This window comes from Stegodyphus dumicola, chromosome 7, assembly GCF_044657685.1.
Source record: "Stegodyphus dumicola isolate Sdum_Otavi_A_Nest chromosome 7, ASM4465768v1".
Taxonomy (NCBI): domain Eukaryota; kingdom Metazoa; phylum Arthropoda; class Arachnida; order Araneae; family Eresidae; genus Stegodyphus; species Stegodyphus dumicola.
The window spans coordinates 159,237,286-159,249,472 of record NC_140774.1 but is presented as its reverse complement, the minus strand read 5'-3'; the positions used below and the strand labels follow the sequence as shown (position 1 = coordinate 159,249,472).

Genomic DNA, 12,187 nt, shown 5'->3' with positions numbered 1-12,187 from the left:
TATAAATCTTGCATTATAATATTGACAAGAATTTAACCGAAAATTGTACAGGAATTTAACTTGTTTTATACAGGAGATTCTAGAAAATATTGGAAATTGACATTGATATCGGTACAGTTAAAACTACTCAAATAAATTTTTTAACTCAAAGAAATTTAATGTAAATGTTGAATTATATACTGCATATTCTTTAATGCATGTCTAATGTATTACATTTTTATACACTACAAATTCAAATAAAAGTAGAGGGAAATACATTATAATTTAAAACATAAAATTTCAAAATTTATAAATTACTCATCAAAACATGAAATTAAGTACATTGATATATACATTAGTTTAAAAATTACAATTTTAATTTAAAAGTATGGACTCCTTCTTTATATGTGAAATAGGAAAACACCAAATATATTATTTTCACTAAAATTTAATTAAGGCATTGGTAATGTAGAATAAATAAATAATGTAGAATCGTCAGCATCAAATGCGTTATTTCTATAGCGAAATACTCGAGTTTTTCCCAAATCAATATAATTAAAATAGCTATTACGTACACTTTCAAAAACAATCCGTGACCTCCGCCGTCCTCAGTTTAGCTCTAAAACGACAGTCAGAAACTTAAACGGCAGCGGTCCAGCTGACGGAAAAATTTCCGATGCGTCGATCTCTGTAATGATCGAGACGATGACACCAGACTTGCTCTCGGTCGAGTAGATGGCAAAAAACGACCCGTTCTTCTATCTCGACGGTGTCCAGACTAGGGCCCATGCCGTATCCAAATAATCTAACCTACCCTAGCCCGTTCTTCGCTGCTAATACTAAATTTTCATCCTTCAGGATAAAAGATCCAGATAATGCAAAACAAAGTATTTCGTATTTACATGCCAAAATTTTTTACCGCATAGCATGTAAGTTATTTCATTTATTTATAACATACTTCATTTGTTTATCGTGTCATTATTTTTTGTAATAATTTCAGTATAGCTTCTTATTATTTATCAATTTTATAAGTGCAATCTGAGTCTCACTAGCCAAATTACTTTCATTGGTACAATTTTAATCTAAATTATGCAAAACTATTAGATTATTGCGATCGAAAAATATGTTCAGGGTATTGATTAATCTTCAACTTGAAGTGTTGCTGCCGACTTCTGAGGTAATATTTATTCGATAACTGTTACTTGGTTAATAAGAACGCGGTGGTTTGTTTGTTTTTCAGACTTTTAACGTTTTCATGCATTGTTAAGCAATGTTTTCGTAATTGGTGTTTGGTGAAGTTTGTGATTGTTGATATCAAAGTCTAGCGTATGGTTACGGAAACAATGCCTTATGTTATTTTGTGTTGCTGCAGTATATTTTACTTTAGATGACGAATAATTAATAGAAAAATGAAAATGAAAGTTATTTTATAAGCGAACTATTGTAGAAAACGATGATTTATGAAATAATGACGTTTTATTGAACAGATAAATTGTTTTTCTGTAAAAATATACTTACGGGTGCTGCTTGGCGGTATATGGACAAGAAGTTTATGCAGTTCTTTGACTTGTTATTTTGGCTCTACCCAAGACCACACCTAGCAAGTCAAAGAATTGCACAAACTCAGTGTCCATGTACACATCAATCTTTTTTCACTTACAAAAAATTGGAGAATTGCACAAACTCCCCATTGTGCACTCCCATGACTTTGTCCATGTGCACATCAATCTATTTTCACTTAAAAAATAGTCAGGAGAATGATGACGTCATATAATGTTAAAACAAAGTTTCTCATCACCAGATTTGAAAAAATTTGCAACCAATCGAGGCTCAATAAACTGCATAATCACCGCTACACAAAGTCAAAGAATTGCACAAACTCGGTATCCATGTACACACTGACTTTATAATCTCAATAAACTTCATTTTATTGAGATTATAAAGTCAACAATAAAATAACATAAAAAAGGAAATTCATCTTTGCACTACACAAAGGAAATATCCACTTGCCTTATTTAAAAATTTCCCTGTCTTCAGTCAAACAAAATTCCTTAACAGCATCCAAAAACTCCCTGAAATTATTTGAACTAGAATCTGTATACAGGCCTTTCCATATAAATTCACAAAAATAAGAGTAAAAAATATCCTCCGATGCTCGACCATATGCATTTCCTTCCTACAGACAAGACACTTATAATGGCTACTAAGTAAACCTTCATTTACACACCAATCAATTAATACTTTTTTCCCTTTCCTTCCAAATCGTAAAGAAACTTCAAATTAATCTTACCACATTCAGCCATTTTACCATGTAAACCAAAAAATAACCATCGTACTTCCTATGCAGCGTCTAACACACAAACAAGCCCTTAATTTTTTCCCATCATTCAAATTCACCGCAATCATGCTACCAATTACATCATAATAGAGTTTCCATAGCATTTAACTACTCAGGTTACCATAAATGAAACAATGACTTGGCGATAAATGAAACAATTTAGCGATAATCCAAGGAGCACCTTTAAATGTAAGTCGTTTTTCTTTGGTAAGAAAGCATCGAATTTCATCCCTTGAGGTATTCTCGGGGTTTATCCCAAGGGATGTATTAATTTTAAGTGCTTATGCTGTTATGCATTTTTAATTAATGGAAAACCTTTTTAGAAGACAATATATAACAATATTTATTTTAAAGGAATGTTCTGATATATGAAGAACCAATTTAAGTGTATTTTATTCAAAATGGATACAAAAAGCGGGGAGGCTGCTACAGTGGATATTGTAATTGAAGAATTGACCAGATTTTTTTTTTTTTTGTTGTTTTTGTTGTTCTGTCTTGTGTATAGCGATTATATTTTAATTTAATATCAAAGTTTCTTTTTATTTAATGTATTTTCACTTCATCAAAAGTAGCTAACTATGCCCTTGAATAACTAAAATTAGTGTGTCAAATTCAAGACTAAATATCACATTAACTTTATGATTTTTTGTTATCTTTACAGTTGTAAATAAAATTTATAATTAAATGTTATGTATAAAATGTGAAATGCAGTGTCAATATAATTCTTTGTTGGGATCATTATATTTAAAAAACTCATAAATTAATAACATTTAAATCAGTTAAATATGTTTTCACAATTTTGTTTTATTTTCCCCTCATCGACCATCAATAGTGTTAGGAAGTGGTTGCTTGCCATTTTGAGTGAATCACTTATTTACATAAAAATTTTCGGTACTTTTCCGTTTTGCCGCCGCAGGCAATAAAGTCGCCAGTAATGGTACAACTGATGCCAAACTGAATATCCTTGATGGTAACCTTTTACTCCTCATTTTCAAAACAAGTCGAAGCCATTTCTTATCAGATTGATTGTTTCTTTCAATACTGGCATAAAATTACATAGAATTTTTACCAGATAGTTAAATTTTATGCTCTAAGGCCATTCGCGGTAATTAGTCAATTAGGATGCAATCACACCGTTTACCCGAAGCCGAAAATATAGAAAAGGCAAAGTCAAGAGTTAAATTCATCAATTCTAATGAGAATGCATTAGCGAAGTAAAGAACTACTTATGCTGTTATGCATTTTTAATTAATGGAAATTTCTGAGTAAGCTATTCGTATGAATGGAAATAATTCTTGCATTTAAACTTGTATTCCAAATTAACATTTAACTTGAAATTAATGTAGATAATTACTGAGAGAATTAGATTTTTATAGCGTTGTTTACGTGAGATGAGATCACTCTGGGTCCCGTGATATGAACCGGCGAATCAGGATGTTGAACCATGAAAGCATAGTTAATTCTTAAATTAATGTCTTTTTACAAATTTATTGTCTTTATTTATCGGCTTTTTACAAAATTTTAAATGATATTAAAATTTTTATGCCTTCAATATAAAAAATTCTTAGAACTAACATTTTTTAATATTTTTTATGTGTATATTGTATGTTTTCGGCAATAAAGTCTGCTTGGCGAGATTTGCGTGGGCGAAATGAAAAAGTATCCATTTTTCTACACATGTGCATTCTTACAGTATATAGTACCCACTGAGCAAATTTGAACTAATGCGGTCAAGCCCATATATTTCTGTCCTAGAGGTGAAATTAAAAATTTTCTTTCAGCCGTCAAACTTGTGCAAACGTGAGAATTTTCAATAAAACCTACATAATTGTACTTTGCTTATATTGGAGGCCACAAGTTGCCACTGATGTTAGAAGTAATTATTATGGCACAAAATATCTTGTCTTCTTCTAGTGAGGTCCAGAGAAGCTAAAAGGTTGGTCACCTCTGGTTTTCGCACATCCTGAAAATTTAGCATCTTTTACTCAAGTGATTGTACTAATAAATAAGCAATTTTTGTCCATATGGTTATACTCCACATGAAAGAGATGTACTGACCTTTATTCAGATCAATACATTATATATGATATGTAGAGATGAAAGAAAAATACTAGATATTTTTCCCTAAGCAGGAAGCAAATGTTGCCAACAGTGGATTTGTGTTTTTCATTTTGGTAATGACACATTATGCCATCCTTGGTTAAAGAACTGAAATGCCTGCATCAGTAATGAAAATGCAAACACCTTTTAAAAATAAAGTAAAAATAAATTTTATTTATTTAATTTAAAGTGAAAAAAAGAAAAGAAACAACTGATATACTGAGAATACCCTGAATCAAAAATATTTCATATAAACACCAAAGCAGCATTTTTATTAACACACAGATATAGGTGGGAAAAACTACTTGCCTAAAAGTGAAGCACCCGAAAATATATTGCAAAAATTCTGAAACATCAAACTAAGCCTTATATTAAAACCAGAATTTTGTTTCAACTAATATGCCCATTCAGGTTTAAATTATTTTAGATATTCAAATAAAATCTGTTTTTATTTTAGAGTGCTTTTTGTACAAAGATGAAGATTAGAGAATGTTTGACCAGTTATTCATTATTTAATTATTTAATAATTTAATTTGGTTTAAAGTTTTACATGTTTGTTAAAGCCTTTAATCCATACTGATTTCTTCTTCCTTCTTACTCCTCCCTCAAAAAAGCAACTGAAAATCTTGGAAGATAAGTTACTAGATTGATAGTCATTCTTCACACTTATTTGCATTTGCAATGACATTTCATAGATATTTGTTATGTCAAATAAACAAGTTACCACATTCGGCATTTTGACATACAATTATATTTGGCCTTCCAATAGTCAAAAAGTACCTATTAAATTTCATGGTAGTTAACACCTATTTTAATTATTTTTAATTATTTTTATATTATAATGAGTTTCTTAAAAGATTATAAAATTTTACATCTTGAAGATATGTTTAGAGAAGCTGATGGAGCAAACATTCATTTGTGGGTGCATTTTTATTGACATTAATTTTATAATTATATCAGAATTTGTAGAAAAAATAACAGTCACGGAATATGTGCATTAACATTCATAGACATGCTGAGGAATACTACACAAGGGTCACTCTGTAATTTTTTAGATACACGTAGTTTTTAAAGTTATACGTATGAAATTTTAGGAGTGTTTAAAGTAGTCTCCCCCAGTATCTATCCACATCTTTTGGTGAAGTTTCCAAAGATTAAATACATCAAGCTATTCATTTCTTGGTTTCGATGAAAAAATGCATTTATGGCTTCATCAGTCTCGGCTTCGGAATGAAAATGTCCACGTAAGTTCTTTTTTTAAATTAAAAAATAGCCAAAAGTCACACATAGGTAGATTGGGTGAATACAGTGGCAGAAACTCAACTGCCAATCTTGCTGAATGAGAAGACGCATTGTCATGCTAGAGCATGAGTCTTGTAACATTCACTTCTTGAAAAATTTCTGGAAGACACTTAGTGGTGTATCAGTTAGCTGTGACTGTCTTCTGTCCTTTCAGCTTGATAGCTTTGACCAATCCTGTACTTCTGAAGAAAAGAGCATGCATTACTTTTTTTCATGGCATGTGGTCTTTTTACCATTCTGGGCATCATGTGTTCGAACATCAAAAAATAGTATGTATATTTCATCACCAGTTACAGTTTTAAAAATAATGTAGTGGCCACAATCTTTAAGTAATTTTAAGGGTTCCTGATTCTGACATGCTTCTCTTTTAGGTACTCAATTAAATTATGGGAAGCTCAATGATAAACTAGTTTTTTCATATGCAATTCTTCATGAATAATTTTATGTACGTCAGTGGATCCAGTGTTAAGCTCATTTGGTAGGTGCAACGATTATCATCAATTAGCATTTTCTACGTGGCAGACACATTATCTGGTATTACTGCTGACAACAGCCTTCCTGTATGTTGTTCATCCTGAAGAGAGTTGGAACCTCTGTGAAATTCTGTAAACCATCTGAATACTGTTGCACAGGATAGACCTTCATTTTCAAATTCTCATTTCAGACATTGAATAAATTCTTCTTGATTTAATTCCACTTTAAAATCAAAGTGCGGTAATGTTCTTGCATCAACTCCATTTTTCTTTCTGCGCAAAATTTATTCTATCCTAAACTACTTACTGTTAGCCAATAAAAAATCATCTGCCTAAGCTAAAATAGGTCATATATTCAAATCTAATTGTTAATTTTTTTCTGCCACTTATCAACTGGGAATATCTAAAAACATTTTCCGTGTAGTGACCTCCATGTAGGTAACATATGTGGCAGAAAAATTTTTCATACACCATTACAAAAGTGCAAATATTTTTAAACTTGCCTTGTAATTTTATACTTTTATGCCATGTAATTTTCCTGCTTTGAATTTTCAATTGAATATTTTAATTATTATTACTATTATCTTTTTTGTTGTTGTTTTTTAGTTGCAGATAGATGTTTGGCTAATAATGTTACCATTAGAGAAAATATGTCTACAAGTGTTTCTTCAAAGAAGTTATTCTGTTCCGGTAATATTATTATGTTTAATGTATATTATGTAAAATATCCATAGTTTTATGTAAATTACTGATAATTATGGCCATGTGTATCTGCAAATAGAACACTTGCCTCCCACAATCGGGTAATTTGTATTTTGTATTAATGTACGTATTTTTGGTGTTGTGGTAGGGGAGATGGCTGCCATAACCTTGGTTTTGAGTTCAAATTTTACGGAATTCATTGATGTTTGTAAGTGTGTAATCTCTTTGAAGCGTAGGGGCACTTAAAATATCTGAATGTATTCTGCCAAAAATCATTCTTAATAAAGTTAGGAGGGGGAAAAAATGAAACCAGTGCCTTTAGTGCAGGTAGTAATCACCACCCAAATCTGTAATTTTCTGCCAACATTCTAGTAGTTTTTCAAGGCCTTTGCCCAGAAACTTGGTGACAGCGAGTGCAAAAACAGATCAACCTCATTTCGAACATCCTGCGCAGAATGAAAAATAGCACCACCAAGATGTAGCTGCAGGTGGGAAAAAAGGTAGACATCTGAAGCAGTTAGTTTGGAGCTATATGGTGGATAAAGCAAAAGTTGAGTTTATACAGAGTCAAGCTGATGAATGCAGACACATGTGATCTTGCGTTATCTTGATGGCATATGACCTTTTTGTACCGGAATGCAGTTTAACGTTTTTCCGTGATAGCAACATTAACGTGGCAGAATTGCCAACTTTCCCAATTTAGGCAGGAGATTCCTGATTTCTGACTGTTCTCCCACCAACCCAATTTACAACCTATTTCTTCCAACTTTCTGTTTTTCTTAAAATTTATCACGATTTTTATGTAGCTTGGCTTAATACTTTATTATTTGCATACACACCAAAAAAAAAAAAAAAAAAAAGTGATTTTGAGCATTTGAAAGCACTTAGTTTTTCTCTACATTACATATAAAAGAAAACCAAAGTAGTTTCATGAGTGAGAATTTATGGCGCTCTTCTGCTTAATGAGTGAGAGCACGTGTTCGAAAACATCATGTCCCAGTTCTCCAATGAGCTTAGAGTGCCACTGCATGTCACCTGGCGTATATTAGCTAGTGAGCACAAAGCAAGATCAAGGTTGTTATTTTGCTCATCTTGTCTTTGAGCGGTGTGAATGCATGTCCTTGCAAGAAATAGTTTAAGAAATTACGATCTTTTGTTTTAGTTATGTGTACGAAAAAGGTGAAATGCTCATGTATTTTACAAAAATCGTACACAGATGACTTTCCTTCTGCTATTTCCACAAGGAAATTTAATAGATTTGTGATGTGTACTGTTTGTCATTGCAATTTTTCGATTGCGTAAGGTGGAAGGGCTGATGCTCTCAAACATGTGCGTTTACAAAAGCACAAGGACAACATGAGTTCTGTTGAAGAAAACAAAAAATTCTCGTGTGAAAACAAAGAGTCAGAAAGTTAATGGAGAATGTCTTTTTTCTGCATTTTTAGTGGAGCACAACCTGCCACTGAATGCATTGGATCATGCTACAGCTTTATTTAAAAAATGTTTTCCAATAGCCAAATCGCTAAGAAATATTCAAGTACAAGGGTCAAAATGGCTGCAGTTGTTAAAGAAATAGGTATGAAAAATAAATCTTCTGTTATTGATTGCATTAAAACAGTTCCATTCTACTCCTCTATGGATGGAAGCAATAATACTGATTAAAAACTGTATTCAATTGTTTCTTTTTTTATCTAGCGTCTTCAGAAAAAGGGTGTAGTTTACTTTCTGATCCCACTTTAGAAGGGCATTAAACTTAATATAGTACAGCTAATTATTAAAACTTTAAAAAATAATGTGATTCCCCTGGATAATTGCTTAGCACATGGTGCCGATAATGCACCAGTAATGGTAAGCTTGAAGACTGGTGTTTGCAGGCATCTTAAAAAAAAGCAAATTCAGATTTTCAAATTATGAGGTGCACTGTCACCTCTTAAATTTAGTAGATTTCCAATCATTGATTGTTATGACCATTAATTTAATGTTTTGCAATCAGTGATTTATGATCTGTTTAAAGGTATTTTATCAAAGTTTGTAAAAACTAACCTTTGTTTTGTCTTCTAATTCTCCATATGATATTATTTATGGTGAAACAGAAAATCAGAAGAAAGATGAAGATTTGGTAATAGTGGTTGCAACTAAAAAAGTAGTGGAAGACCTTTCAAAGAAACACAAAAATGAATTTTATTTCCACATTAGAAGCTGCTTCTGCCAAGTATGTGGTTACATACTTAAAAAATTTCTACTCAGCGATGAAGTAATTTTATATGCTAAAGTTGAAGATGTTTATGCTGTAGTGAATTCATCTTTTTGTGATGCAAAATATTTTTTTTAATATATTTCAAGTTTTACTTCATTTAATCATGAAAGACATTGATATAGCAACTGATAAATTACAGTTGCAGTTTTACAATTTACAATTAGGAAACTTGGATAAAGTTATAAAACCAAACTAGTATTGATACCCAGTGGAGTTTATTTGCAAAACTGAAAGGTGCTGATAGAATTTAAATTATAGTGAACTGTCTAGAATAACGTTGGCCAATTTTTGCCTATAGTATAAATTCCCTATAGTAATGCATAAATATTATTCCTATTAATGAAATAAAAATCTGTCATTGTTATAGCATTTGTACGAAAACTGATTAAAGTATTTTTTTTCCAAAGATGCAAATAATAACAATGTTTTTTTACTAGTAAGTATTTTTTTACTATTTGCATTTAAGAACTAGTAATTGAACTTTCAGATATTAATTAGTAAGTATTTAAAGTTAATTCAGTAGTAAAAAAATATTTTTTTTTATCATTTAAAAAAAATCTTTCTGTCGTTGAGGAAAATATCCTGATTTTTAAGTGCTTGTCGGTTGGCAAGTATGAACATGGACTAGTATCTCGCTGTTCACCTTACTGTCGAGGGTTTTATCTTTTTCCAGGTATTTGCGAATAATACCACAGCAATCCCACGAGACACAAAACATGATCTTTTTGTTAATCATGTTGCTCTTTATGACACTGACGATGGACTCCGCGGGTGCAGAAATACCGCTTTTTCCGCCTGTGTTGTTGAAGTAAATCCATTTTTCATCACAAGTGATGAAAAACGGATTTACTTCAACAACACAGATGATCCAGTCCAGAATTTTGTCTTTGCAATCATCTTCTAGTTCAGGCCCGAACACTTCTGTCCTTATCTGTTTGAGTCAGCTCATACTGCACCCAGCAATTGAACTGGGATCAATCAAATTGTATGTCAAGTTTATGCGATGCCTAGCATGACTAATGGTCATGGCATTAATGACTAACTCCTTAGCAAGCTCTTGAGGGATTTCATACTGATCTTCCACAAGTTCTCGCAGGCAGGCCTCATCAACATCAGTGGCCAGAGTGCTCTGCTTCTTGATTGTTGTAGTCCTTGTTTTTTAACTTTAAATACCAAACCTTCACAATGTCATATAATACAATATTAGTATCTAAAGCTGTACGCATGGTTTGATGGCATTCTGTCACTGACATTTTGCAACAGAACTGGAAGTAAACGATATTTCCATTTCAGACACCTTGCACTTAATGATAATGATATTTTTATACTAATTCCACAACACAATGTTCTAAAGCAGGTCTCTTTCGAATGCCAAAAATCATTTGACAAACCATGTTTAAACATGCCTAGCGCAAACTGTTTGCGCACACAATATTGGTGGTAATGGAAAAATTTCGCTAAAACCTGATAGTATCAGCAAGTGTTCTAAAAGGGTTGGTATCTTTTATTAAATGTTCTTTCTTTAACTGTGTAAGACTAACTGTATGCATATTAGAACATTCTGTACTATTTAATAATATTTGGCAATTTGGTTGTGGGGACCGGATTCAGTCATCGCCCAAAGCTGATGATCTGATAAAAAATCTGAAGATTAAAAATAATCTCCAAAATATTTATGATAGGGTTAAGTGCAAGAAAAATACAATGGAAAAAATGACAGATATTCATAAAATTAAAAATTTTTAATGTAAATTAAACAGCTTGCCATAAACATGTCAATTTTGCTGTGTATTGAAAATGGGAAACCGGAAAGTAACAGTCTTGGAACAGATTACTTGTAGGTATTTAACATAATTCTCATGAATTCCTATAATGTATGCTTAGTTTTAGATGTAAACAAATGAAATTTCAATTTGCAGAATGTTCAGTATAGCAAAATTTAAGTCTCCCTTCCTCCGTTATATGTACAAGCAAATAAACTTTAAATAAAAAAACTCTAAATTTATAACACATTTTAATTAAAGAAATGAATTAATTTTATTATTGAAGTTATTTAGTGTTTTTAGTACTTGCATATTTGTGCAATCACCCTTGTGCAGTTTGGCAATTTTTTTACAGAAAAAAAGAATGAGGAGTTATAACTGAAAAAAAATATTATTAAGTATATACATATTATTATATATTGTTATTATGCACTTTATAATTTATGCAAAGAATCAATAAATAAACTTACTTAATGCTTTTATTCTCCTCTCTCTCCTGGTAAAATTTTGTGGCAGTCACTTTAAGATTAGACTCAAAGCAATTGTTCCATTTAGCAATTTTTTTGGGAGGTGGGAAAGGAGAATTACTGTACTTTTGCAGATATTATACCACAGATTTTTCTCACACCAGGCAAATTTCACAAGTGCATATTTTAAACTGAGTTTAAGACAAAATATATCATTACTTTTTTTATGAAAACCATTCAGATACAACAAAAAGAACACAAATAAACATGGCAACACTGCTTACAAAAACTCATGAGCTATTATGCACATGGTGTTTTGAAGAATTGTAGTGTATACAGTAGCCAAAATTTGGTTGCAGTCTGAAGATTTGGCAGCTTCTACTAAAGGGTAATAATATATCTTGGGCATTCTATCTGAACTAATAATGTAAATATCATATTTCTTTGCATGTGTCGGTGCTGTTTTAGTAGAAAACATAGATCAGGAATCTTTGCAAATTTTGGTACTTTTCTTTTATTGGGGTGCCAGTCATTAAATATATGCCAAAGAGCCAATATGGTAGCCTGTTTATATCAAATATAAATTGTAAATAGCTGCACAATGGTGTTATTGTAAATAAGTGAGAAGAGTGAATATCAATTTGGAAGTTTTCTCTGCTGTATTGTTAAGCAGATGAATTGACAGCTGTTGAACATGAGCACTTGTAAGTTAACCACAGATGCAACGTTATTGATTCTGGCATGAAATACCATGTGCAAAATGCTGAAATAAGTATCAGTATGGCACTGGCCACTGCCATTTATGT

General features: G+C 31.6%; 1 protein-coding gene across 2 annotated transcripts in view; it reads left to right on the top strand.

Moving 5' to 3' along the window:
- The first annotated feature begins 765 nt into the window (after nucleotides 1–765).
- The window catches only part of LOC118188406 (putative ATP-dependent RNA helicase DDX28), a 71,095-nt gene continuing 59,673 nt past the window's right edge, over nucleotides 766–12,187 (top strand). Inside the window, exons 1-2 of one of the 2 annotated variants that reach the window (XM_035358838.2) lie at nucleotides 766–908; nucleotides 6,799–6,882. In XM_035358838.2, coding sequence (XP_035214729.1) covers nucleotides 6,823–6,882 — 60 coding nt within the window. In that variant the 5' untranslated portion in view covers nucleotides 766–908; nucleotides 6,799–6,822. Of the gene's footprint in view, nucleotides 909–1,008; nucleotides 1,157–6,798; nucleotides 6,883–12,187 lie in introns of those variants that run through there. The other variant, XM_035358837.2, reaches the window with a different exon arrangement.